The following is a 27,617-nucleotide window of genomic DNA, read 5'->3' as shown; positions in this document are numbered from 1 at the left end:
CCGTCCCTCTCCCAGCTACAGAGCTTTCCCCACTAGGGCTCCCACGTAGCGAAAAGATCCCGCCGCCCCGTGGCACCTCGGCGGAACTACATTTCCCAGAGGGCGTCACTCGGCGGCGCAGCGCACTGGCGACTTCCGGCGCGGCCATTTTGTTTTTCACCGCTCTCCAAGGGTACCGCATCCGCCGCCGCGGTCGGTCTGTGCTTGGCGCCATGTTTCCCGTGGCCAGGGCTGCTCTCAACCTCACGGGTAAGGAAGGGGCTCTCCGAATCGCGGCTGCGCTGGGGCCCTCGGGAAGCTGGGGCAGGCCGTTTCCTCAGGGCTCAGCACGGCTTCCTGCCGTCCCTGTCAGGGCTCCCAGCCTGGGTCCCGTCACAGGGCGTCTCTGGACTCGCCTCGCCCCGCGAGGTTCAAGGCGGCAGGTGGAGGCCGCTGTCTCTTCGTTCTTCCTCCTCTTCTTCCTCTTTTTTACCGCCTTTAGTCGAGCTGACCTTGGGTTCCCTTGCTCGGTGCTTTTCCTCCTTGATCTGAAAGCACATCCAGATCACGTATTCTGCACAGAGGTGGCTCGGTGCTGTCAGTGCCAGATGCTTGAACTCACGGGTAAAGCAGTCCCTCTGGTGACAGGCTCACCAGTAATTAACCTGGTCCTCTCACATTTGGTGCTCTCACGAGCAGTTATGGTGTCCTTAGCTCAGCTGAGCTGTTTCAGCTGTTGTCAACATAAAAGCAGCATGCTCACATTCACTGAGCACTCCATGGATGTGACAGCATTTGGGGTATCATTAGGACAGCGACAGCAGTCATATTTTGAGACAGTATGTGTGAAATTCCTATTTAAAAAAAATGATGGATAATGGCTGTATGCACAGACCACTGTTTCATCAATTCATTTGTGTACAACTACTGTGCAATTTACATCTGTTGAAGCTGATAGTTTGATTCTTAAGTTTGTCTTTTAAATAAGACTATATGTTATGTATATCATATGTATGTTAATGAACATACCTCCTATCCTCTGAAGAGATCCTCCCATATCTAATCATTTATTATTTATATCATGCAAATTTCCCATTTTCTTCTTCACTTCACTTTCCTCCCACTAAGAATCATAAAGAGAATGAGAAAGGTGTTTCTAAAACCCAGTCTTCAATCCTTTAATTTGATGATGGGCTTCCTCCTGAAAACGTTTGAGTACACATACTGAAAACGAAGGATTCCTAAATATGAAATCTCAAAAACAGATTCTGAAATTAAAAGCTTTACTTACTCAAATTACTTTCTTAGATAAATAGTCACACAGTTTTAACTGTACTTTAACTGCCACCGGGGACCCAGAGGAAAAAGAAAAAGGTGACAGAAAGGATTTGATTCCTGGAAGCAGATTTCAGGAATAACCTTCACAGGAGAGAATGGGAAAGCTGAAACAAAATGTAAGGCTTTCTGTATCACAGAATGGCCTGGGTTGGAAGGGACCTCAAGGATCATGAATCTCCAACCCCCTGCCACAGGCAGGGCCACGTAAATCCCATACTTTGGAATTGTTCCAATAGGCTAAAGATAATTTTATTTCTAAAGTTTTTAAATGAAGTTTTTTATTGCTGATACTTTTAATTCTCTCTAATATTCCTTAGCTCGTGGTGCTCAGCGTACTGCAGTAAGACAAACTCATCATCGCAAACATGAACCAAGCTTCCATGATAAATATGGAAATCTGGTGCTGATTGGCGGAGCAGCAGTTTTTGCTACTGTCTGGGGATATGTAAGTCTTCCCTTGCTTTACCACTTTGTTGTGATGTAGCTGTAAACTTGTTAGCTATTTTCAGAAGGGCTCACTTGTTGCAAATATCTTAAGCAATAAGAATTTTGGATTTTTTTGAAGTCACTAGCAACATGACAGAAATTGAGATGTATTACTTTGTGTTTTGAGTTTTTACATGTTTCAGCATTTCACTGATTTTTAAAATGCAGCAGAAGTAAGCATTATCTATTTCACTGGGGTTGTGTAAGATCAATAAGTATATAGATGCTGTAAAGCATTGGATGATCAATAAGCATACAGAGAAGTTAGCCTAGTAAGATTATCACATTGGAAAAGATGATCAGAGATAAATGGAAAGTACTCACCAGTGTTGGAGGCTCCCAAGAAACTCTACAAGAAGCAATCTCTAGAAAAAGAGCCTTCCTCAGTGGCGGTCAGCCCTTAAATGGGGTCTAGGAGAGGCAACCAGGCTCCACCCCTTCCAAGTAGAATTGCCTTCTCCTGTGTTCCCACACAGGTGACTTAGTGCTCACCCCAGGTGGTCAATCAGAGGTTCAGGCCATGATCCAACAGTTCCCCTAAAGGTTACCTAAGCTATTCAGGCAGAAGTTTTAGCTGAAGATGTTATGATGTTAATTTTAATTTTTACTGAAGTTATGGTGAAAACAGCTTGGATGATGTACAGGAAATGAATTTAGTGATTTGGTGAATTTTAGTGATGTGGTTTTACATCCTAGACTCTTAGTTCTAAAGTTAGGTATTTTGAAATAGAAAGCTGAAGTATTTAAGTAATGTTCAACATAAATATTTCCCACTTCCTTACAGAAAGATGAATACAATAACATATTCTAGTACAAGAAATCTAAACAAAGAGCAGTAGAAATATCCATGTATCAGAATGTTTCTTTGATTTCAGAGTTAATAATGTTGATTTTTATCTTCCTACAGGTGCTTACAAAATCTGGAATTGAGTGGGGCTTGTCACCAGTTGGCAGAGTCACTCCTAAAGAGTGGCAGGAGTAACGCTTTTGCTTATAATGAACTGGTCCAAGCTGTCACAGGAGAAAAAAAACACACGTGCATGAACATAATGGCATTTGTTCCATGGGTACCACTTGTGCTGTGGCATTCCTGGTCTAATAAACATACCTAGAAACCTGTCTCGCTCTTTGAGGTTTCCTCTATGTTGTGTCTTTTTGCTGAGGAAACGTAAGAAGACTTAAGTGGCCTGTATGAGGTAATCCCAGCTGTTCTTGTCACGGGAGGATAATGGAGAGGTCCAAAAATACGGTGCAGTTTCCTGCAGAGTTCACACTGCTCCCTTGGAGTACGGCTGGCCTTCTGACAGCAACCTTTGCATTTCCCTTTGGATCCTTTTCCCACATCCCACCCTGTGAGCGAGCTGTGCCTCTCTCAGGCTGGCAGATGCTGTGTTTCAGCTATATCTAAGTTGGTCGGACACGCTCCCGGTGACAGTCGGTAGCTCAGCACTGCTCTTCGCTGACGTTTAGAGAAATAGAGGATTTCAGGTGCAAGTCTTTACTAATTAAAATGGCGGGGGTAGTTTAGCGGCCCTCATAAACAGCGAAGTCGCTTTGAAACGCGATTTCCGCGCGTCACGAAGCGGCAGGCGGCTGAACCGGCCGCCCCCATCGGCGCCGGCTTACCAGGGCGGCGGGCGGCAGCACGTGACGGCCGCGCGTGTCACGTGAGCGGGCGCCGCTCGCTGCCGTGGCGGCGGGGCGGGACGGGGCGGTCGCTGCGCAGCGCTCAGTGCGGCTCGGCGCTCGCGGCCTGCCCGGAGCGGCTTCTCCTTCGAACGCGGTGCCGGAGGTAGGGGCGGCTCGCGGTGCCGGCACGGCGGTGCGGAGCTGGGCTTTGGGTGGAAGAAGCGCGTTCGGAAACGTGCGGGGAGCGTCGCTCGCCGTGCGCTGCGGGCGGTGGGTGGGCGGGAAGCGGAGCCGCTGTCGCCCGGGGGGTTCGGAGCTGCGGATGAGCGGGACGCGGCGGGAGGCTCTGCCGCCTCCTTTGCTCCGGGCTGCTGCACGAACGTCCGGCGTTTTGCTTTCTCTTTGCTGCGCTGCGGGTTTTTCCAATGCTTCCACCAAACGCGTAGTGTCGGTGCGCTGGAAGAGGGCCGGCGCTTGTTTGTGAGGATTTGCGGTAGTTCTCCTCGAAGAGGATGCGGGTACAGCAAACTGCAGCCGCTCTGTGCTCGTGTCTGCGAATCGCACGTAACTCGTTAGCGTAAAGTTGGTCTTGAAAGTCTCTACGCGGTCACCTAAATGGCATTTCTGTGCTTGGGAACCTGTTGCGTTGTGATCCTGGCTGTGAATAAGGGGAGTCCTGCAGTGTGGTAATGGTTGGGTCTGTGCTGGGACGGTTTGTGTAGAAGCACGTAAATAAAGAGTGCTTTATCCAGCTGTAGAGAGAAGACCTGGACTTGTTTTTCCTCTCCAGGTGATGAATAAGCGAACGACGAGGCAGCATAACACAACACTCACTGGTGTTCCTCCAGTTTTCCCTTCTGCAGTGCATTGTGTTCTGTATGGCATCTTGAGACTAAGCCCAGGAACGGGAGCCCTCGGCTGACCTTGTTGTGCTCATGTAGCAAGTCTTGCTAAATTATATTCTGCTCCTAATGTTCATAATGATTCCTCCAGGGGAGCATCCACATTCTCCAAAAATCCATTTCAAAGAGTTAGTGGAAGGACAGGAGCAAGTGAGACAATTTGAGAAGAACTTGAATAGTTACAAAACTGTCCTTAGAACTGACACAGTATATACTCAGTTTGTGCTTTTTTTTTTTCATCTGACTGCTATAGACATAAAACTCTTCGGGGAAGTTTCCAGTCTGCTGACCAAGCAGAAGTTGCTTAAGACTTGAGCAGCATGAATTACCCTGTGTAGTCTCACATAGCTGTCTGTGATAGATATTTATTATAGATGTGCAGTTTCCCACACTGAGTGAGCCTCATTAATCTGATCTGACTTTTAAATGTAACCATTTGTCGGGGGGAAAAAAAAAAAACCCACAAAACTCTCTTCTGTCAGACCAGGCTCCCTGGAACTTCAGTATTCTCATAAGCTGAACAAGATGATACAGCTTTGTCTTCTTATGCTGTCCTTTGTTCTTTTGTGTGTGTGTGCTTTTGGGGTCCTTCAGGCATACTCTCTTCCACGTAATCTAATTAGGAATTTTGCCTTCTGATGCCACAAATGAAGCTTTTAGGTAGGACTGAGCCACTTGGAAGCCTTATCGAGCCCTGAGGCTGTAGTTACATCTGACAGATTCTGTGCCTGGCATTTGTTTGATGCTGCCCAGCTTTCGCTGGCATCTTTTAAAAGCTATAAATTCAAAATATGTGTAGAAAACTTTGGTGAAAGCTGCAGTTGTATCTTTCAAGGAGCGCGCTCAGTCGTTCTGTTACGTATCCCCACTGATCCATAGAACAGACACAGAGCTGTGCGTGGTGTTACACTGCAGTGCCTGGGTTGGCTTTGATACTAGAAACTGAAGCATTTTTGGGGGTGTAAAGTGGCAGTCTAGGGTTTTACCAGTGCTGTAGCTTCTATTTTACGTTGCTCATCTTTTCTTGTCGATGCGAGGTTGTAACTGACAGCTTTGACTTCACCTATCCTTAGCATGCTTCAGAGTACTTTGCTTACTAAAACTGCTGCTAGCAATTAGTAAGGCAGGTATACGTATAGATAATAAACCATTACAGATATTACGAGCAAATAGATATTAGTAGATATTGAGGATGTAGCACTAATTAGTAGCAGCAACAATTAGAGGTAGTGTAAGATCAGTAATGCAATACCAGCAAATACAGGCTGCATTGCATGTTCAATAAACTCACAAATACTGTGGTAGCAAATGTGGATTACAAGCATAACAAGACTCTACAAATGACAACTTATGTATATATCTCTATTTCATAGAACTACCAGTACCAGGTGCATTAAGTGAGAAGTTCTAAGTTCAAACCACTGCTGTAACACAAAGATTGCTGAGGTGCACCCTCAGCAGGCTGTGGGTAACACCAAGCCGTGGGGTGAGGTCGATACGCCTGAGGGATGGGATGCCATCCACAGAGACCTCAGACCTAGGCTGAGCAGCGAGCCCAGGAAAACCTCATGAAGTTCAACAAATGCAAGTGATGTGTCTGCACCTGGATTGTGGCAACCCTTGCTGTTAGTATGAGCTGGGGGATGGCAGGATTGAGTACAGCCTGCTGGGAAGGGCGTGGGGGTGCTGGTGGATAGTGTGCTGCATGTGAGCCAGCAGCGTGCCCTCACAGCCCAGAGAGCCAACTGTATCTCGGGCTGTATCTAGGCTGCAGGGTGAGGGAGGGGATCTGCCCTCTGCTCTGCACTGTGGGAGCTCACCTGGAGTGCTGCGTCCAGCAGTAGAGGCATGGAATCACAGAATCGCCGAGGTTGGAAAAGACCTCTGAGATCACCCAGGCCAGCCATCCACCTAGTCCTCAGTGCAGGAGAGACGTGGAGCTGTCGGAGCACATCCAGAGGAGGGCCACAAAAATCCAAGAGATGGAAAGCCTCCTTATGAGGACGGGCTGAGATCTGGGGCTGTGCAGCATGGAAAAGGAAAGCTCCAGGAGATCTGAGAGTGGCCTTTCAAGATCTAAAGGGAAGCTACAGGAAAGAAGGGGACAGACTCTTTGCAGGGTCTGTTGTGACAGGACAAGGGGAAATGGTTTTAAACAAAGAGAGGAGAGATTTAGATTGGGTATATGAAAGAGTTTTTACAACAGGGGTGGTGAGAGAGTGCAGCGGGTTGCCCAGGGAGGTGGTGGTGCCCCATCTGTGGAGACACTCGAGGTCAGGCTGGATGGGCTCTGGGCACCTGATGGAGCTGGAGGTGTCCCTGCTCAGTGCAGGGGTTGGACTGATGTCCTTTAGGGCTCCCTTCCAACTCAAGTGATTCTATGATTGCTGCGCAGCCTCACGAAGAGTATTTTGATGTCTGTATCCTTCTTTTCAACTTGGTGAAATATTAATGCACTTGAGGAGAAATAGTGTTAAATTGTCAGTATTTGTATGTCACTTGTGTACATATAATTTATTGGTGTAACGTTTTTCAGGCTGCTTAGTTGTGAATATGTTGTAACTTATTGTCAGAAGGAGGAAAATGTCTTTTAAGTTTCAGCTGACGTATTTCTTCAAGGAAGTGCTCATAAGGGGAGGTAGAGCGTTACAGAGGAATATACCCAAGTAGAATACTGTCATGGGTTTAAGAACACATTAGCTTTTTACTTGTTTTTTAACAAGTTTTAACTTGTTATGTCCTGGGAATTTTGTAACAGGAGGAAAAAGGCAGTGTGTATACGTTCACTACGTAATAACGTCATCCTTTCCTTAGAAAACAAGTCTCTTAACACTATCAGGAGTGCTGGAAATGCAGACAAGGTTTGGATGCAGTTTGAGTGCATGTTTGAATTACAGTTCCCTCAAGGTGAGGATTTTCTCTACTGTGTTTATACTGTGCTTCATGGCGTGGTGCCCTCATCCATTGATCCTAAGAGATCAGTCTTTTAAAAGCCCAAACAAACACAAACCCCTCGCCGGGGCAGTGAAATGAATGAAACTTTGTTTCTGATTTATTATTTAAATCCAAACGCCAGCAGATTTTATTTTGTTCTAAAGGAAGAACTGTGCCTGTACAAAACAATGCCCATCAAATCCTCCCAACGTAATAGGATTTCAGTGTGCTTTGTGATCTTAATGTGGCTATTCAGGTTCAGAATTACTGCAAACAAATTTTCTTCCACTTCCATAAATACCATATTTGAAGTCGCCTTACGAACCTCATTTAGTTTTAACAGGCCAGAAAGGCAGAGTAACTGCAACTGCTATTTCCTTTTCCACATATTACCTCTTAAGTGGGAAACATGAGGCTGCATGGAGAGTGGTGGAATTGAGTGTATTTAAGATGAACAGCAGATGAGGAAGGAAACAACTCTGGAAAAATGGAGGAAATACTTTTCCCCATCACACTGTAATAATACCAGGTTATTATATCTGGGGTTTTTAAAGTATTTATAGTGTGTTCTCTCTATATATAACAGTTAATTCTCACCTACGTGTTAAAATAAATAGCAATGCTGTTAAGTATTGCAAGCACTTTAATAATGTTACTGTACCCTATTGCTTGTGTAGTTGCTGTTAGTTTAACACAAGATGAGTAGAAAAGACAGCACTGTGCTCTTGCTGCTTGTAGGAAGTGGCTGCAACCTACTGTAGCTTCACTCTTAACAGCGAGGACAGGCAGGAGCCAGCAGGCTTTCTCAGGCTGCCCTGCACTTGTACACCAGCTCATCCAAGGCAACGCATCTTACCAACCTGTGTTAATTTCAGGTAGCAGATCACATATTGTTTTCCTTTAAATTTCTTCTGAATGCAGTAATAGCACAGTTGTCAGGGCAGTTCCAAGTTCACGACAATTTAAATTCACTTCTCTGCAGACTGTAGGAGATGACAGATGATAGGCTGTGGTAGCTCAGCTCTGTGTATCTGATTGTTGTGCTTACAAAATACCCTGCGAGTCAAGTACTTCTTGAAACTTCACCTGTACTTTAGCCTTGTGGGAAGATTCATTGCTCCCTGACTGTGGAATTACAATTACATCTTTGTTTGTTCTTCATGGACTGAGCATTCCTCATGGAAGAACTGAAGGATCAATAAGGGTCAGGTGATGAAATGAAAGCATGTTTCCTTATTTAACTTTATAGTGTTTTTTACAAAATATCTTGTGTTTTTGTGTATACAGACAAGCCTGAGAAAGGACATATCATGTGAAGCTCTTAAAATGCTGTTCTACTGATTCATTACTCCCTTGTTTCAGGTGTGGTTCCCTATTTCTGTAGATGTGTAGATGATTAGCTGTAACTATTTCTGTGTGTTGCTGATAATTCAGATCATCAGAATAGGCAAAAAGTGAGACCTGTGCTAACTCTTCAGGTAGAGTTACCATATTAGTTCTTTTCTTAGCACGCCGAGTTATTGTGTTCTATACAGAACAGCATAATGCGATGCCTTATTTAATGTAAGTTGCTGTTTTATCTTCTGAGTCAGCAGAACCCAATCAGCCCAGCCAGTGCAAGTGTTAATGCTGATTTTTGAGGCTTAGCAATAACTGAAGCTGTTGTAGCCTGCTGCTTTCCCTTGGAGCTCTCAGCACTGGGACCACCGTGTTTTGCAGTGCATCCTTTCACACTCATGTTTTGAAGAACTACTACAGATGGAAGCCACTTTTTGCTTCTAATCCCACAGTTGCCATCAGCCTCAAGGTGCACGTGCGGCCCTTTTGCTTCCCAACTTCATCCATTATTTGGATGGCAGGATGAAGGATCAGCACATCATGATGTATTCTGAGTAAATACGTGATGCCTTCTAGGAAGGTCAGGTGTTGGGGGTGTTGGTAAGGATTTGAGCAGCTGTGGGAATGCTGCTGAGACTTCTGTGACTGTGAGGGGAAAACTCTCCTCTGCTGAACAGGTATAAAAGCAGCTCTTCATGGTGTTCACAGCCCTTTAACCATGAGGTTTTCTCAGTGACTTGCTGACCATTCCTGTCCAATAGCTATGCTTATCGTGGATTCGGGCATGAATTCCTTTTGCCTCTTGTGGCATACTCTGTGGTTCTTCAACGAAACTGTTATTGCCTCCTGGAATATAAAGGCTCACACTACAGTTCAGATCACTTAGCTGGTCATTTGTGGGTTTCAGGGAATGCACTAGGGAAATCATTAAAATCAGTTTCTCAGACTATCTTTATGATATTTGCATGTTTATTTTATGTTTTGACCTAGTAATTATAGTTAAATTTGCATGTGCTAGTATCTGATCAACAAGTATGCAATGTGTTCCTGGCTCTTCACATGGAATGCATTTGAATTAAATATTTATTTCATCTACTGGAAATCTTACTGTAATTCAAAGGTTTACTCTGTCTTCACCTGTTGGCTAAGCTTCAGCATTTAGTTTGAGATCCTATGTAGGTGAGGTAAGCCCGGTTCTACAGTGAAACCTTCCAGCATTCCACATGTAGCTTCAAGTGTCTCAAAGCAAAACCAGAAACATTCAGATGCAGTTGTGAAATGCTACCAAGGAGAGAACAAATTAATTTCATTAAATGCTGTTCTTACTTACTGTAATCTGGTTTCAAAGACAAGTCCCCCGGGTAAAAGCCATCTAAGCACACGTGTTACTTCAGCTGTTGGGTTAGTCATCTGAAGTTGATGATGCTTTCACTGCAGCCAGTTTGACTGATTGTCATCCTGCTCATTAGCTGCTCGTGTAATGAAAAAAATGTGAATCTACCAAGGTTTAAAAAAAATATTTTGTCCTCTGTTACTTAATCTATTTGTTGGACTAATTAATTCTTTTGTAATTGATGTTATCTCTGTAGACAAATTTCATTCAGGTTTAGTGGGGTTTTTTTTTTGCTTGTTTTTTCTTGTTTTGTTTTTTTCCTGGTCTTGTATTGACAAGCAGAAATAATGATCATTTGAGAGGAGTAGAAAGCAAATATTTCTGAATGAGATATGGAAAAAGCTTGTTTTATTCCCTAGGTCTAGTTCCAGCATTACTTCCTCTTGCTAATATAGGATAATGCAAAAGAGACAATTGTCCCCTGTCTCTGTGTTTTACATGCTGTCCTCTACTGATCTGGTTTTCCAAATGCTTTCTTTTCCAAGTAATTTAATCTCACACCAGTGAGTCACAGCTTTCTTGCGTGCGATTAAATGATCGTGACTATAATACAAATAAATCAATTTATAAATGTCTGAATAATTCTGTCTGAAAATTCATAGGAGCAATTAGCTAAATGCCTCCTTCCTGCTAAATCTTGCCCAACATCATATTTTGATCAGATTTTGAAATCTACTAGAGTTATGTGGCCAGGTACATCATCTGCTAAATGGAGCAGATTGTTTTGTTTTGGTCTTTTTAATTTAAGAAAAAAAATCATAATTCTTTTTGACCAACAGAGATGAGAAGACGTGAGTAGAGTTTGACAATGGAGGCAAGATCCATAGTCATTGGCGTGGAGGGAATGACGTGCCACTCCTGTGTTCAGACCATTGAGCAGCATGTTGGGAAGATGAATGGTATCCATAACATCAAAGTAAGTAACGCTACCCTTTTGTTAGGAAGTTTTGTTCTTATCTGGTATAAGCAAGAGAAAAGCTAATGCTTACTGTACCACACAGTACGGAGTTGTGCAGGGAGCTGAGTTGTCATCTGTTACTCCTCAAGTAAGATTCTGCCTCAGTTCAGTAGTGTGAATTTCAGTGCTTAATTCAGTATTGTGAAATAATGAGAAGCTTACTAAAAGAAGTTAGATGTTCACATTCTTTTGTGCGGCCATTAAGAGAAATAACAGCAGAATTATAGTCCTGAGCAACCGATGGAGCTACTTGGTTTGCCCTTATCCAGACTTTCTTGAACTGCCTTGATGTTAACCTCTATTTGTGATGCTTTCTTGGTGCAGAGGAGATGCCTTCTGGTCCTATGGCTAGTTTGTGCAAGAAGGAGCAGTCCTTACAATTACAGCTGCATAGAATTGCAGAGTTTAATTACTGGATTGTGAAATCTTGCTGTAACATTCTGTAGTAGTTGATGTTTACTCTAGAGAAAATAGTATTTTCTTGGTTGTGTCAAATTTGTTTCCATTTTAGTGGGTATGTCAGAGGTGAACGCTGTCCTTAGCCATGTTGGCACTCTGTATCTGGGGGCACATGGCTGTTGCCTCTAGCTTATTTCAAAAGCTTTATCATGGTGCACTATTCTGTACAGTGGCAAATGATATGCCAGTTAGTGCAGTTTACTTCCGTATGAAGGAGGAGTTCATGTGTGCTTACAGAAACGTGATTTGCTTTTAGAATTTCTGAGAAACAAAAACTTTTGTTTATGTTGAGTGATTATGAACTAGGTTAGCCAGAGAGGTGAATACTGGATTGCTAATACAGACAAGCAGGGCTGCATTTAGGTAATTTTGCCTCCAACTGCAATGAAACCAATAAATGTCCATATTCCTAATTCTGCTCAGGTTCATAATCCAGACAAAAATGAAGACAGGTTGTTCTTAAAATCATTTAACTGGTGTGATTTAATTATGTCTGTGGCCTTTAGGTTGTTGCTTTGCCCAGAGTAAAGATAAAATCTAATGACTGTGTTGGGCCTCTGGCAGGAGGCTTTTCCTTTTGGAAACTGCAGTAATTGTATTTGATGTATCATCAGTTTGGAGCAAATTAAATTGTACCATTGACTGTGAAAGGTTAATACTAAATCAGAAAGTTTCTGGATCACCAAAATGTTCAGAAATAAATTTAAAAAAAAAAAAAAAAAGCAGCTTCTTTGGTGTTGGCCATGTATCTAATTTCAAAACTGTATTTTGCTCTCTGAAGTCTGATGCACTTCATTCCACAAAACAGAGTAATAACCTGTGCCTAAGATGCCAAGAATTATTGGACTCCTTTCACTGCTACTTAAATATTTTGGATTTTTCAAAGAACCTTTTCTTCTGTCCTTGTAATTACTCTTGTATTACTACTAACTGCAAAATTGTGCAAACAGTTAATTTTTTTTTTTACTGTGGGCTTATTTGCTTTTGATTGAATTGCACTGAGATTGCAGAGAGTTTGTTTTACTATAAGATGTATTGATGTTGTCTGGATGTCTTAAGAAAATGTGGCCTGACAGATTCTTCTTAAAGGATTCTGAAGTTGGCAAGGAGACAAAATAAATCATCTTTGTCTACCACGCTGTTAAACAGATGAGCAGAAGTTATTGTGTGATGGCCATTGGTATGGCTTCATTGTTCAGAGTGGGTAGTGATGGATAAAATGATACTGGACAGGTATTACTAACATCTGCAAATAATAACTGTTCATAATCCCATGCGGGTTATTAGTTCCTATCTCTTAATGTTGCAATTTGCTAAATTGGTTTTCATTATTTTTCTCTTTGCAAGGTATCTCTAGAAGATAAGAATGCCGTCATTATTTATGACTCAAAACTGCACACTCCAGCAACACTGCAGGAAGCAATATATGACATGGGGTTTGATGCTACATCAGCTGGTTCAAACCCACAACCTGTTCTACCTGACACTATTTTTCTTACTATTCCTACTCAATCAGCTCTAACATCTAAAGAGCTTCGTAGTACACTGCTGAAGAACAAAGGTATCCTGGATGTTAAGATGTCTTCTGATCAAAAATCTGCAGTGGTGACTTTTCTTTCTTCTGTTGTAAATGGCAAGCAGATTGTCCAAATGGTCCCAGGAGTGGACTTAAGTATTTCAGCACCAGAGGTAACTCCAGGAACGTGTGAAGATCCCAGCTGGTCTCATGCAAGTAGTGTTTTGTTGCGCCTGAAAGTGGAGGGGATGACCTGTCATTCCTGCACTAGCACTATTGAAGGGAAGATTGGCAAATTGCAAGGAATTCAACGGATTAAAGGTAAAGCCTTTCTTATAGAACTATTTTTTTTTTTTAATAGGTACTGTCTTCTGATGGCATTCTGGAGATATCTTGGTTTTAGATAAAACAGTTCCCTATTGTGGTACAAGATGCATAGTTGCATGTTTAATTTGGAGTAGAAGTGAAGGGGGACCAAACTACGGTGAGGATATTTCTGTTAAGTGAATGATAGCATTCAGTGTTTGGTTTGTTTTGATAGGGAAACTGGAGTAGTAGTAGAGTTTTTTAAATTTATTTTCAGTCATAGAATCCTTCAATACCGTATGTCTTTTCTGTGTTGCAGTTAATGTTAGTTTATATCTTCTTTCCAATTAAAATTAATATTGTCTTACATGACTGTATTCAAAAGGAAATCATCTGTATAAATAGCTTTAACATGAATGTAATGTGGTAGGCCCTGGATAAAAGAATGTATCTGTTAAGAAATAGTGATGTTATTTGCGAGCATCCTGGGACAAGAGTAAAAACTGAAAAGAAGAAAGAGAATACAGGAATTGTGGCATTGTCCAGACAATTAACAATTGAACTAAATCACATTGAAAATTACTGGGCCACTTAAATCTCCTTTCCATTCCAGTTAAATTTCTGAGCATTTGAAACCTTTTTTTGTAACCCTTGATGACATCTATTGCTCTTACAGAAAAATGCTTGATATGCTTAGGGCAGTAATGCACACTTCTTTTTCTTGTTTAATTTTCAGTGTCCTTGGACAATCAGGAAGCTGTTGTTGTGTATCAGCCTCATCTAATTACAGCAGAAGAGATCAGATGCCAAATTGAAGCTGCAGGTTTCACAGCATCTTTCAAAAAGCAGCCGAGACCCCTTAAGCTCAATGCTGTTGACCTGGAAAGGCTGAAGAATACTCAGACCAAAAGTTCTGACACAGCACCACTGAAAGAAAACACAAGTAACGTGAGCGATACAAAGACTGCTGTCTTCAGAATTGATGGCATGCACTGCAGTTCATGTGTCCTCAATATTCAAAGCACCATATCGACACTCCCATCAGTAACAAATATAGTTGTTTCATTAGAGAATAAATCTGCTATTGTAAAATACAACCCAAACTTAATTACCATAGATGTACTGAGAAGTGCCATAGAGGCAGTGTCCCCACAGACATTTAAAGTCAGCCTTCTTGACAAATACGAAAATGTAGCACTTTTCCCTGCACTGGCATCTCCACTGAAGTCTGTGAAGGATGCTGGCCAGCCCCTTACTCAAGTCGTTGTGATAAACATTGAAGGAATGACTTGTAATTCTTGTGTGCAGTCTATCGAAGGAGTCATTTCCCAAAAGGCTGGTGTAAAATCTATTAATGTCTCTCTGGCAAATAGTAATGGAATTATAGAATACGACCCTCTGCAGACATGCCCAGAAGATTTGCGATCCTCTATAGAAAATATGGGGTTTGATGCTTCTTTGCCAGGTAATGACATATTAAACTTTTAAAAGTATTATGCAGTTCTGTTTGGGATTTGGTACCACTGAAGATGAAAATAACAGTTAACATGCTATACTTCCTGCATGTCGAGAGAAATTTTATATCTTCATTTTCAGTGAGTGAGTTAAGTGTACACGTAACGCTTCCTTTAAGACTCTAGACTGATAAGAAATGATTGAGATATCTGGAAATAGGAATATTGATATTCAAATGGTGTCTCAATTTGCTGCTGTCTGATATTCATGGAATGAACGTGGAGGGTAAAAGGGGCTTTGCAAGCTGCTAAGAATAGTAGATTGCTGGGCTGGTTTCTTTAGTAGGAAATTATTAGAGAAAACTTGAGGAGTAACCAAAGGGCTGTAACCTGACTTTGACATGACTGAGAGTGACAAAAACCTGAAGAGTGTGGATATCAATGAAGAAATTAAAATGTAGCTTGCCATTATGTCTGGTATGCTAAAAGTAATTGCACAGTGGGAACAGGTAGCTAGGTAGCAAAATCCCATTCATACCCATCTGGATTGTCTCTGTTAACCTTCTGGAAGAGACTTCTTGAGGGAACAGTGAAGCTCCATTTTTTTTTTTTCACTAAGTTTTAAGAAATAGAGCAAGTGAGAGATTTCATGGCAGTAACCAAAGAAGTAAAGCCACATGCTCACGTTTAATTCCTTTTATATTGCTCCTGCATGAATATAGTATCTGAATCTGATATGAGAAGCAGCTGTCTGTGGTTTGAGAGCCATTCTCTAAGACCAAAAACACTGAATTTCTGTACAAAACATGCATGAACCTTGTGCCTCAGGTAAAGTCAATGAAATTACATGTAAAGCTAAGGTTGCAAAGCAGATGTTTAGCTTGCAAGCTATCAAAGAGGATAAAGGATGTACCACAAGATGGATGAATACAACGAGGAAAAGAAAAGAAAAATTTTAACAAGACAGGCAAAGTTTCAGTGGTCTAAACGCCGTCTGAGTTGGAAAAAATCTTTGCGATTATCAAGTGCAACCAAGAACCCAACCTGCAGATTCCCCTCCCTGGGCCATGTCCCTTAGTGCCACGTCCACATGACTCTTAAATTTCTCCAGGAATGGGGACTTCTCTGGGCAGCCCATTCCAGTGCTTTAAATACATCACATCCTGAAAGAAAATCCTGTCAAATGTGCCAAATCACTTCATAACCAAAGTTTAGTTAAACTTCTGCACTGCTTAGGCACTACCTCCTTTCACCTGTTAAAATGCGAAATAAACTTGTTTTTAGGTTCTCTTATAAATTCTGTACTTTGTGAATACAGGATTTTAAATAAGCAGCCATCATGAAGTCATACAGCAAATACGATACCGTAAGTGTCTGAATGTTGACTGGTGTTCACTATCCCACATTAGGAATGGGCCTGAAGACAATTTCTTCACGCTTCATTGGTCTGAGAAATGTTGCTTGGAACAGACAGTTAGATATGGCCATGACTTTTTTTTAATAGAAAAGTTTAATCAAGACTGGGTTTTTTTTATGGCTCGAGTATTGAGAAAATATATGTGATAAAATAATCTAGAAGACTTTGCATGTTTCCATGATCTGTGAAATCTTTATTTATATTTTTTTTTAGCCAGCAGTATTTCTGTAGCCTGGTAAAACCATACATCAATTACCCACTCAATCAAAGCAACTGATACTGACATTGCAGACTTCTCTTTCATAAAATAGTCAAATTGTAATTTTCTGGCATGAGGATGGGGGGAAAAAATTTGCCTGTTTTTGGTTGGTACCACTTCAAGTGTACAAATAATGCTATATTTTTACCACGGTACTCTAAACTTAGCCTAAGTTTGCTAGTTTTCTGCTCCTGGCAAGGTTTAGAGTTGCTCTGTTATTGATGCAAGTCAGATGTTTTTTGTCTGAAAATGTACATGTAATAATGCCTTACATAGTCAGGTCATAGTTAATTTTAATGTCTACTTGTAATGACACAAATTTCAACCTCTTTTTCAGAGAAGACAGAACTGCCTGTGGGAATAACTCAGCCCACACGCAAAGAGCAGCCGGAATCTGCTGTGCCTACCTCCAAAATGTTACAGAGCTCTGTTGCTAAACAAGAGTCCAAGAGCATGTCAAAGTGCTACGTCCAAGTCACAGGAATGACATGTGCTTCATGTGTAGCCAACATTGAGAGAAACTTGCGAAGAGAAGATGGTCAGTATGATCTGTTATGCTTCTAAGCATTTCTTTTAGAGAACACATTTAGTTTTTGTACTGTTTGTAATTGGTGGGTTGTCAAGAGAAGTACTGTTGAAACAAATTTCTTAAGAGAGAACAGAGTCTACTTGCAGTTGGTTCATAGGATGAGAAGAGAATGTAAATCTTGGTTCTGTGTTGGCATGCTGGCTGGAGACTGCCCTTGTAAAAGCAGGAGCTGGGTTACTCTAAAGAGAATATATAGACATCAAATATGAATCCTCTTGAAACTGAAACAGATCTCTTCTATTGGTATGACTTGCCCAGATCTGCAAACTAAAAAGCATTTGTGTCTGTATTACAAATGGAACTATTAGAGAATGGCAGTATTATGGATTAAAGAGAGGTAAGCTAATTTTAGCTTTGCAAGTCAGGACAATGATGTCTGTCTTTCTGTCAGAGTGTATATTTGCAGAAACAAATAGTTGCATAAGTATAATGAGGAGTCATTATTATAGACTGTACTTAAATATCATAATGAATATGGATGTATTCCAAGGTAACCTGGAATATTGCTTTGCCATCCTAAAAGTTTTTTGTACTTTCCTTTTAACTTAGTACAGTAGGATTGCATGTTGTTAGATCTACACTTTCCAAAACACGTTCACTCAAATTCTCTTTTGAGCAAAAAGAATTTTGAAATGCTATAATTAAACCAGAAAAACAGACTGAAGTAGAAGATTTTTTTCGTAAGTGGCTCATCTTTCCACAGAGTAAATTGTTTGTAGTTAAATGGTAAATGTGAGCTGCATGTTTTTCAGTTGCAGTGGTACTTTCGTTGTTCACATCTGTGCTCCCAAGCTTTTGTTGCACTGTTGATGTATCTTGCAGAAATGCTTATGTTTTCATTTGTATGTACCTGAAATATGGTAGATTTCTCAACTTCAGTGGATTGCTGTTGTGCTGTTACATTCTCATAAACACAGAGGTCTGTCTTAAGTCTAAACTACTATTTTCACATTGTTCTTTTCTAGGAATACATTCAATACTTGTTGCCCTAATGGCAGGAAAGGCAGAAGTGAGGTATAATCCTGCTGTCATACAGCCTTCAGCTATTGCAGAGCTCATACGGGAACTGGGATTTGGAGCTACTGTGATGGAAAGCAGTGGTGAAGGAGATGGAATTCTGGATCTTGTTGTAAGTTAGTAATTAAAAACAACTACCCTTGTCTTTATTTTTAACTATTGAACATGATTGTGTAATAATTTGCTTCTTAATGTTTGAAAAATATAATAGAGCTTAATGTAAAAAAAATAAAAACAAAAATTCAAGCCATAGGAGTGCATTAGGTATGTAGCACAAATTGTGTATTGATTTTAAGGTTGTCCTTCAACTGTGTTGGCTCAAACTACTATGCTGAAGTGAAAGAGAAATACCCCTTATTTTGGTGGAGTTATTCTGATTTGTCTATTTATTATTTTGTAGCTAAGTCTAGCTCAGAGTTCCCAGCTCTGAGCATGAAGAGGTAGCAGAGGTTTAGTAGAGCTTAATAACTAAGTCTCTACACTGTGCTTCCTCTGTGGTGCTCTCATCCTTCATAAGTGTTCCTCCAGTCTTATGCTTCAGAGCCCAGACATAAGCAATAAGTAGGTCAGGCTAGTTACAAGCACATTTTCTTTTCCTGTTTCCTAAAGATGCATTAACTTTTTGTTTTGATGACTAAAGGAAACCTTTATTTTACAGGTGAGAGGAATGACATCTGCTGCTTGTGTGCACAAAATAGAATCCACCCTTATGAAGACTAATGGTGTTTTATACTGCTCAGTAGCTCTTGCAACCAACAAAGCACATATTAAATATGATCCTGAGATTATAGGTCCTCGAGATATTATACAAGTGATAAAGGTTAGTTTTGTGAAGGCACCACATCTGATAAAATAACTAGTGTCTTTTGAATAGTTTCATACTCCACAACAGAGGGGAAAGCTATCAAAGGGAAGAAATTCTGGCCTACCACTGTCTTGCTCTCAGCACAGATTTCTGCAGGTAAAGTGAGCGTTCTCACAGCTCAGAAACAAAGCTCCATTAAAGAGAGAGATTGGGAAAGCCAGGCTATTTGAAGATAACAACCTGTAGTTTTGCAGGATAGTAAAACACTGTAGCAGAAGAGAGATTAAATAAGTTACTTGACATTGTCCCTCGTTTTATATACTTCAGGAATAATCATTTTTTGAAAGTCACATTTTAGACTTGCATTTTAATGTTTGATGTAGAAATCAACTTTTCTAAAACTTTAACTTCTTAAGTTAACCTGTGCAGAGATAAAAGCAGTCATCTCTGAAAACGTTAATGAAACAAATCATTTGATTTGTTGTGCAGGCTGGTGCTATCAGTAATATGTGCATAAGTTATTAAGAGTGCAATCAGTCTTTAAATTCGCTGTTCTCATTTATTTATGTATTTATTTATTTCTCCTTAGGATTTAGATTTCACAACTGCTTTAGTGAAAAAAGATAGATCTGCTAGTCATCTAGATCACAGACAGGAAATAAGGCAGTAAGTATTCCTGAATATATTTAGATTATATATAAACATCTTTGCTTTTTTGATCTATTTTCTCTTTTAGTAAAGTTTATGAAATTTTGTTAGTTTGTAAGGACTTGCCAGCTAAAATGTTATTCAGCATTTGACAGCAAAACAAATGTACTTATTTATTTTTAAACCTAAGGTGGAGAAGGTCTTTTTTTGTGAGTCTGGTCTTCTGTATTCCTGTCATGGCGATGATGATTTACATGATGGTTGTGGACGGTCAACTCTCGGATGCTCACAGACATCTCAACATGAGTAGTGAGGAAATGGAGGCCATTCACTCCTCTATGTTCTTGGAACACCAGCTCCTGCCAGGACTGTCTGTTATGAATTTTCTGTCATTCTTACTCTGTGTCCCTGTACAGGTAAGTGGCAATATGACAACTCCAAGTTTGGGGTTTGAGAAAACATTGGAGAAATTAAATTTGACAAGTGACTGTTGTTGCACTAGAGGAAAATACTTCTGTGGTGCCATTGCTGCTGCTAACATCAACAGTGCTGGGGACTGTTAAGGACAGGTCAATCAGTGTGTGGGTGCTATGCAGTCTGACAGCATCTGAGGCAGCTTGTCTAGCTGTAGCCAGTGGGCATGGGAAGGAGCTGGTAGAGCTGCATGGAGGTGAGGTGATCTGGGAATACTGAAGGGAAGATCTAAGATTTAGCTCTTGAGCAGAGACAGGACTTGGTTCAGTAAGTGATGGAGAAACAAAAGACCAGAAAAAAAAATTACTGTTTCTCAGAAAAATACTGCTGCTGTGTATTAAAATGTGTGTACAGAATATAACAGGTGCCATTACTGTTACAGATATTTGGAGGCTGGCACTTCTATATACAGGCATACAAAGCATTGAAGCACAGAACTGCAAACATGGATGTGCTCATTGTTCTGGCAACCTCCATTGCGTTCGTCTACTCGTTTGTTATTCTTCTAGTTGCAATGGCTGAGAAAGCAAAAGTAAACCCTGTGACTTTCTTTGACACACCTCCCATGCTGCTGGCATTCATCTCGTTGGGCCGGTGGCTGGAGCACGTTGCAAAGGTAAGGAAAGTAAAAGTACTTGTGATGGGTAAAAAGAGCATAGCGTGGCAGTTGTATTTCAGACAGTTCTCAGTAGTGATGGCAGAAGTTTTGTGCTGCCTACAGTACATAGTAAACATTTGTTCTTGACATCATCAAATGCAAAGCACCATATCTACAAGCTGTAGGACACTGAGTATAATTTCAGAATGGTGCATACCTTAAAAAATGTCAGATGCAAAAGCCTTGTTATATTTTTTTAACCTTTTTGTTATAAAATCTTCAGTAACTGAACTAGTAAAAAAAAAAAAAAAAAAATGAAGTAATGCAAATCCATTTTCAGAAGGTATTTTCTTAAGAGTAGACTGCAGCATATGAAGTTGTCATTTACCCTACAATTTTTTTTGCAATACCATAGTCAGAAAAATATGAAAATTATTATTCTAGGGTAAAACCTCAGAAGCACTGGCAAGACTAATTTCATTACAAGCTACTGAAGCAACTATTGTTACCTTGGGCCCCGATAACATTCTCTTAAGGTATCTTTGTCATTTGCATTTTCTATTGTTCCATTTTTGTTGATAATATATTAAATTCACAGAGAAATGTTATAATTCTGTAGAACTGTGAAGATAATGACTTCAGATTTGGTGGCAGATTTGTATTTGAAAATGTTAAAATGCAGAAAAGTAAACACTACTGCAATTTGCTTTATTGGAATCCTACTAATTTTTGCTAATAAGGAAATAAGTGGATTTTCTCAACTGGAAGGTTAATTAACATATGATAGGCTTAGTGCTCTGTAAAACAGCCTTTGTTAAGCTAACAACGTTAACTAGTGGAATTATGCTTTATGTATAGTGCTTTTGCCTGGGGAGCTTCAGTTAACAATTGCTTGTTTAAAAACTCTCCAGTGAGGAGCAAGTTGATGTTGAACTGGTTCAGCGAGGTGATGTTGTCAAAGTGGTGCCAGGAGGCAAATTCCCAGTGGATGGTCGTGTTATTGAAGGACACTCTATGGTAGACGAATCTCTTATCACAGGTGAGCATTTACTTTGTTTGCAAGTATAAACATGTTTTGTTCTCTTTTAAATGAGTCTGAAGAAGAAAAGTTGAAACTTTTTAATTTAAGAAATAACATTGCTGCAAAAGCTCCATCAGTTGTCTGTTGTTGACCTTTCCTTAGGTGAAGCGATGCCTGTGACTAAAAAGCCTGGCAGCACAGTTATTGCGGGTTCCATTAATCAGAATGGATCACTGCTGATTTCAGCAACCCATGTTGGAGCTGACACAACTCTTTCGCAGATTGTTAAACTTGTGGAGGAGGCCCAGACCTCAAAGGTAGGGGTAGTATCAACCTAAGCATTTGGGTTTTGTTGTAGTTGGGCATCAGCACACCAAATTGTTTGCAAAATGACTAAGGTTGTTTAGATTTGAATTGCAGCTGGACCATGAATTTTGGTTTTGGCTTTTTTTTTAACTGAATGAGAACTTTGATATGATCCACTGCTCCAAATCTCATCATCTTACAGAATAAACATGTAATTACAAGCATGGTTTGCCAAATGCGCTGAGATTTTGTTTATGATTACGTTTGGGTCTGAAGGCATAGAAGACAATAAGCATGGTGCTGATGGAGCTGACACTTGTTTTTTTCTTTTTCCTAGGCTCCTATACAACAATTTGCAGACAAAATTAGTGGCTACTTTGTTCCTTTTATTGTGGTTGTCTCTGTGGTTACCCTCCTTGCCTGGATTATAATTGGATTTGTGGATTTCGAAATAGTAGAAAAATATTTTCTGGTAAGTCAGTCTTCTTAAATGACTTCTGAAATATTTCACATATAATAAGCCTACAAATCTATTAGGCTGCAGCAGTCCCATTTTTAGATTATTCGTGCAGGCAGTTGGGTGGAAATGCATGAAATTACAGTATTCTCATTCCTCTAATTTATATCTATTTTGTACTGTAAATTTGCTCTGATATTTTCACATACAGAATATTCAGTAATTAACCACCTCTTGAAAGTTAGTGTTTTAAAAACTGAACAGAAAAACTAAATTGGAAAACTTCAAGGTTTAGTATTTCCTTCTTCGTGGGGGTTGAAAATTCTTTGCATCATAGGCTACAATTCTGCCTCTAGTTTTCTTAGCATAGCTACGTGTAAATTCACCTTTGAAATCAGTGGAATTCATATTCCATGTGAATGGAGAATGAGAATCCTGATTTGTACCTTGGGGTTTTTTTTAGCTCTCAGGTTTTTTTGTGGACTAGATTTCCAGTCAGGATGTATTAGTTGCAGGAGAACAATGTTTGTGTCTTTGTTATGGCATAAACTCTCGATGAGGTATGTTTTATCAAAGTTCAGAAGAGCTGTCATAGAGTGTGTCCCCTTTTTAAGAAAATGTCTTATCAATAAAACAAGTCAGGAGTACAGGCTGTATATAATGAAGTTTAGATACTAATAACGAATTTTGTAATTAATCTTAGCTATAGCATAATTTTTCCTGTGCTTTCAGTTTTAATACTTCATCTTGCATGTTTGCAATTTTTACTTTTTTTCTTTTTACTACTTTTCTCTTTTTACATCAAGGGTGATGTGTAGTTAAATACATTGTTTTCATTGCTGAATTTCTTTTGTAAATAAAACGAATTTCTGTCACTAGGGCTACAATAAGAGCATTTCTGCAACTGAAGTGATAATCCGCTTTGCATTCCAAGCCTCTATCACTGTCTTGTGTATTGCATGCCCCTGTTCCCTGGGGTTAGCAACCCCGACGGCTGTGATGGTTGGTACTGGAGTAGGAGCTCAGAATGGCATACTGATCAAAGGAGGAGAACCATTAGAGATGGCACATAAGGTAAGAAATGTGGGTTTGTTGTACGCAAGCTCAGAAGGCTGGTAGCAGTAGTATTTTGCCAGTTGCTGCCTGAGCAGAGTTCTACATCTTTGTAAGTAGCAAATTAGAAAGTTTGATTAAAAATGAGGTTTTCCAAGCTAGCTATACATTAAAGCATTTTTCATTGAATGATGTCTTCCTGTTTTGCTGCAGGTAAATGTGGTTGTATTTGACAAAACGGGTACAATTACCCATGGAACTCCAGAAGTGATGCGTGTGAAATACCTAGTAGAGAGTAATCGACTGCCACATAATAAAATGCTGGCAATTGTGGGAACTGCAGAGAGTAACAGTGAGCATCCTCTCGGAGCAGCAATAACAAAATACTGCAAAAAGGTAAATTGTATAGGCAGAATTGTTTGTATTACAGATAAATCTCTCCTGCATTACTTAATAAGTACAAATGGTCTTGAGTCATTTAGAAAATGATTGATGTATTCAAATGGAGTACTGAAAATTGTGAGGCCATTGTAAATCCCTTGATCATATTCTGGATCCACTGGATGCTCACATTTACATTTTGATTATAGATTGAATGTTTCTCTGCTCTCCTGCTTAGATTACACTTGTGAATTTTGTAAATGTTGCGTGCTCCTATGTATTTAAATTTCTTTGCTTTTTTTTTTCTGCTTTTTTTTCTGAAGGAACTGGGTTCAGAAACCCTTGGGACATGTACAGACTTTCAGGTAGTTCCAGGCTGCGGCATTAGCTGTAAAGTCACCAATATAGAACCATTGCTCTACAGGAAAAATAAAATGGTTGAAGAAAACAATATTAAAAATGTGACACTTGTAAAAGTTGAGGAACACATGGAGGAATTGGTGCAGCCTGCTCTGATTATTGATGCTGACTTGCCAAGTAAGCTGACTCCAGTTCATAAATTAAATGTATTGCAAGACATGCCTTTGGTTTTGGCTCTTAGTCAGGATCCTTAAAAATGAGATCCTTTTCTTTCTGCCCTGGAAAACTAGGCTTGCATCAAGTCACCTATGAAATAGAGTTGGCCATTTGTTTATTTCATGGTCACACATCACTCGGGGTATTTGGATAAAAACATTCTGTTGGTATAAGTACAACTGAAGTTATTAACTATAGAGTTGGAAAATCATGGGGAATTGTCTCTTAGCTCTCTTTTCTTTACTTACTAGTTTCATCCCAAGTTACTGTTTGCTAATCAAAATCATGTTTATTTCCACATATGACTTTTTCAATCAAGAGCGGCTCGCAGTTGGACCTTTCAACTGTATGAGAACATTAAATTAAAAGCACCGAGAGACTTTTTCCTTTACTGCCCCATGACCTGTGATTCTTGGCCCACCAAAGTAGTAACTACCTATTGCTGATGAAATGTTAGCAGTGTTCTTGTCATGAGCACCTGAAGAGATGGATTGAGGGGGAAAAGAAGTCTCTTTCAATATTGTTTAAATTATTCACTAATATTTCAGTGCATACTGAGTAGGATTAGCTGGCAGGAAGCTTCCTAATTATCTGTATGATGGCAAGAGTGTTTCTTCTTTCAGCTGCAGTTACTTCTCAAAAATACTCTGTTCTCATTGGTAACCGGGAATGGATGAACAGAAATGGCCTTCTTGTTAAAAATGATGTTGACAAAGCCATGATTGAGCATGAGAGGAGAGGTCGCACAGCAGTTCTCATAGCTGTTGATGGTAAGTTCATTGCCATCTCTTTGTTCAGAGGCTGATTAGTCACCAGTTAAATAGAAACTAATAAGTAGTAATGCCTTAACAGTTACACCTGAAGTAGATTAATGGGATGAAAACACATGATTAGCTAAGTTTTGAAACATTTTCATATGAGAAAACCTCTTCCTGCCTTTTTCAGTTGATAGGAGGTGTGAATTCAAGGTAAAGACTTGAAGGAGAGCAAAGTGGAAGAAAGGAGGAAAAAAAACAATTCTCTTGTTGTTGGACAATCTGTACTCTGTGGCTTTAACCACTGCTGCCCCAATAGCTGTTCATATTCTATCTTTTGTTGTCAATAGTAGTGTTTCTAGAAGTGGTCTTACTAAAGAAAATATTACTTCCTTTCTCCCATCATCAACCCCCAAAGAAACCCAACTTACTACAAACTCCTTTGTGTTTTTAAGGAGTGCTGTGTGGCTTGATAGCTATTGCTGATACTGTAAAACCAGAAGCTGAGCTGGCAGTCTACACTTTGAAGAATATGGGTTTAGAAGTTGTTCTAATGACTGGTGACAACAGCAAAACAGCAAGATCCATTGCCTCTCAGGTAAGCAGTTACGTGTGTTGTGGTTTAAACTTGCTACATCCCACTTACTGAACAGATATTGTCATGCTGCTAATGCATGTGGCTAACATAGAACTGATCTGTGGTGAAAAATGTTGATGTATAACAGAATAAGAAGGGGGACTGAAATCCTTTTTGAATAGGAGTAATGTTAGCTTTGAAATGAGACTTATTTTCATATCAGATGGGTTTGGTCTTTGACTCATGAGCATGACATTCAGCCTCTATAGTACAAGCTACCACCTCTAATAATGTGATAGCTAGTGAGAAAGCTATTCTTGTGTTCTCTGTCTCTGCCCCTCCCCATAGGTTGGCATCTCTAAAGTGTTTGCAGAGGTTCTTCCCTCTCATAAAGTGGCCAAAGTGAAACAATTACAGGATGAAGGAAAACGGGTGGCCATGGTTGGAGATGGTATCAACGACTCCCCAGCACTTGCTATGGCTAATGTGGGAATTGCTATTGGCACAGGTACTGATGTAGCTATTGAGGCAGCTGACGTGGTTCTCATTAAGGTAAGAAAGAAGAGTGTGTGATATAATTTCAATTGCATTGGTGTAGCACTTTCATAAACAATTACAATTAGGTGTTGTCTTTTGTCTTGCTTCTTTAGTAGAGTGCTTGTCCTAGGAAGAAATCTTTCCTTATTTTCTGGCTACTAATTTGGGGGCAGTTAGATCTTGGGAGTCGGCCAAAGAACTAAGAAGTGAGGTGACTTTTGGCAGTAGTGAGTTATACTTAAGGAATGTATGGAATATCTCCAGTGTTATAGTCGCTTCTTCCCACACATCAACAATACCTTGACAGAGGGGTATGCACCTAGAGCTGTACCACAGATGGTGCTGTGTATGTTCATTTAGGTTGTGGGGATGTCTGGAATAAAATTGGTGCTCATTGTATGAGCTCTATGCAGACACAATAGATCAGAGAAGTTCAGCACATGTAGTCTGTTAACATCCAGTGCGTGGTAGTTAGCTTTAAACTGGGAGTATGGTGATGCTGCATGAGTATGCTTTTTATCTCTGACATCCCCAATAAATGTTAACTTCCAGGATGACTTGATGGATGTGGTAGCAAGTATTGATTTGTCAAGGAAGACTGTCAAAAGGATCCGGATCAACTTTGTCTTTGCTCTAATTTATAATCTTGTTGGAGTTCCCATAGCTGCTGGTATGTGAATGTTTCCCTGTGATAATAAAATTGTGCTTAGTCATTAGAAGACAGCAATTTATTTTTGTATGGAATAGAATCCATTTTCTTGTTTCTGTCTGACAGTACGTGCAGAGTTCTGTGCCTGCAGAGTGTGCAGTGATGTATTTGTGCATTGTCCTCTCTGATATTACAGCTATTATAGATGCACTTAACACATAAAACTGACTTTAAAATAAACTGTTCATTGAGTGAGCCTGATCTTGTGAACAAACATTTTACTGAAGGCTGGTAAGACATGCCTACTTCTGTATATCAAATTATATAAACGATATATTCAGATATATTCATGTATGGGTTCTGCCTGAGCTAGAATATAAATATTTACATTAAGTATTTGTCATTTAACACTATACTAAAAGTATATCCATAAATACAATTGAAATGGAACTAACATTAGACAGTTTATGTGGAGTTTTGTGTTTTTACAGAAGACAGTGGATTCCTACTTGAAGAATGCCATGTTCCTGCCCTTAACTCATCATTTTCTTTTTCTAGGTGTGTTCTTGCCCATTGGTCTGGTTTTGCAGCCCTGGATGGGATCTGCAGCAATGGCTGCCTCCTCTGTTTCTGTTGTTCTTTCTTCTTTGCTGCTAAAGATGTGAGTACAAACAATGTTTAGATTTGAAGCTCAGACCTTTTTCTCTAAGTGGTAGAAAATGACTGTGGGTCTGTGACACTATGACATGAGAAACTTCTTGAAGAACAACTTTTGCACATCTGTGGGGGGTTTTCTTTTTACTTGA

At 40.1% G+C, this 27,617-nt stretch overlaps 2 protein-coding genes across 2 annotated transcripts in view; both read left to right on the top strand.

Moving 5' to 3' along the window:
- The first annotated feature begins 100 nt into the window (after positions 1–100).
- COX7B (cytochrome c oxidase subunit 7B) lies at positions 101–2,922 on the top strand. The gene is made up of 3 exons (XM_031594455.2): positions 101–249; positions 1,635–1,762; positions 2,711–2,922. The coding sequence occupies exons 1-3, from the start codon at positions 213–215 to the stop codon at positions 2,783–2,785; spliced, it is 240 nt and encodes a 79-aa protein (XP_031450315.1). The 5' UTR covers positions 101–212; the 3' UTR covers positions 2,786–2,922.
- A 492-nt stretch (positions 2,923–3,414) lies between these two features.
- The window catches only part of ATP7A (ATPase copper transporting alpha), a 28,205-nt gene continuing 4,002 nt past the window's right edge, over positions 3,415–27,617 (top strand). The window contains exons 1-22 of the mRNA XM_031594452.2: positions 3,415–3,595; positions 10,779–10,915; positions 12,764–13,253; positions 13,975–14,703; positions 16,706–16,906; positions 17,923–18,086; positions 18,633–18,794; positions 19,369–19,445; positions 19,618–19,843; positions 20,284–20,517; positions 20,944–21,035; positions 21,411–21,538; positions 21,683–21,837; positions 22,164–22,298; positions 23,163–23,357; positions 23,550–23,732; positions 24,041–24,254; positions 24,917–25,063; positions 25,504–25,646; positions 25,974–26,177; positions 26,715–26,832; positions 27,370–27,472. Coding sequence (XP_031450312.2) covers positions 10,808–10,915; positions 12,764–13,253; positions 13,975–14,703; positions 16,706–16,906; positions 17,923–18,086; positions 18,633–18,794; positions 19,369–19,445; positions 19,618–19,843; positions 20,284–20,517; positions 20,944–21,035; positions 21,411–21,538; positions 21,683–21,837; positions 22,164–22,298; positions 23,163–23,357; positions 23,550–23,732; positions 24,041–24,254; positions 24,917–25,063; positions 25,504–25,646; positions 25,974–26,177; positions 26,715–26,832; positions 27,370–27,472 — 4,208 coding nt within the window. The 5' untranslated portion in view covers positions 3,415–3,595; positions 10,779–10,807. The remainder of the gene's footprint in view (positions 3,596–10,778; positions 10,916–12,763; positions 13,254–13,974; positions 14,704–16,705; positions 16,907–17,922; positions 18,087–18,632; positions 18,795–19,368; positions 19,446–19,617; positions 19,844–20,283; positions 20,518–20,943; positions 21,036–21,410; positions 21,539–21,682; positions 21,838–22,163; positions 22,299–23,162; positions 23,358–23,549; positions 23,733–24,040; positions 24,255–24,916; positions 25,064–25,503; positions 25,647–25,973; positions 26,178–26,714; positions 26,833–27,369; positions 27,473–27,617) is intronic.

The sequence above is a fragment of the Phasianus colchicus genome, chromosome 14 (genome assembly GCF_987193195.1).
Source record: "Phasianus colchicus chromosome 14, bPhaCol1.hap1.1, whole genome shotgun sequence".
Taxonomy (NCBI): Eukaryota; Metazoa; Chordata; class Aves; order Galliformes; family Phasianidae; genus Phasianus; species Phasianus colchicus.
Note: the sequence above shows the minus strand (reverse complement) of the source record. Positions and strands in the feature narration are given on the sequence as shown.

Excerpts from the sequence above, each read along its gene's own strand:
- COX7B (XM_031594455.2), top strand. The coding sequence starts at position 213 with ATGTTTCCCGTGGCCAGGGCTGCTCTCAACCTCACGG. Across the intron at positions 250-1,634 it reads GGCTGCTCTCAACCTCACGG|CTCGTGGTGCTCAGCGTACT; the intron begins GTAAGGAAGGGG and ends AATATTCCTTAG. Across the intron at positions 1,763-2,710 it reads TTGCTACTGTCTGGGGATAT|GTGCTTACAAAATCTGGAAT; the intron begins GTAAGTCTTCCC and ends ATCTTCCTACAG.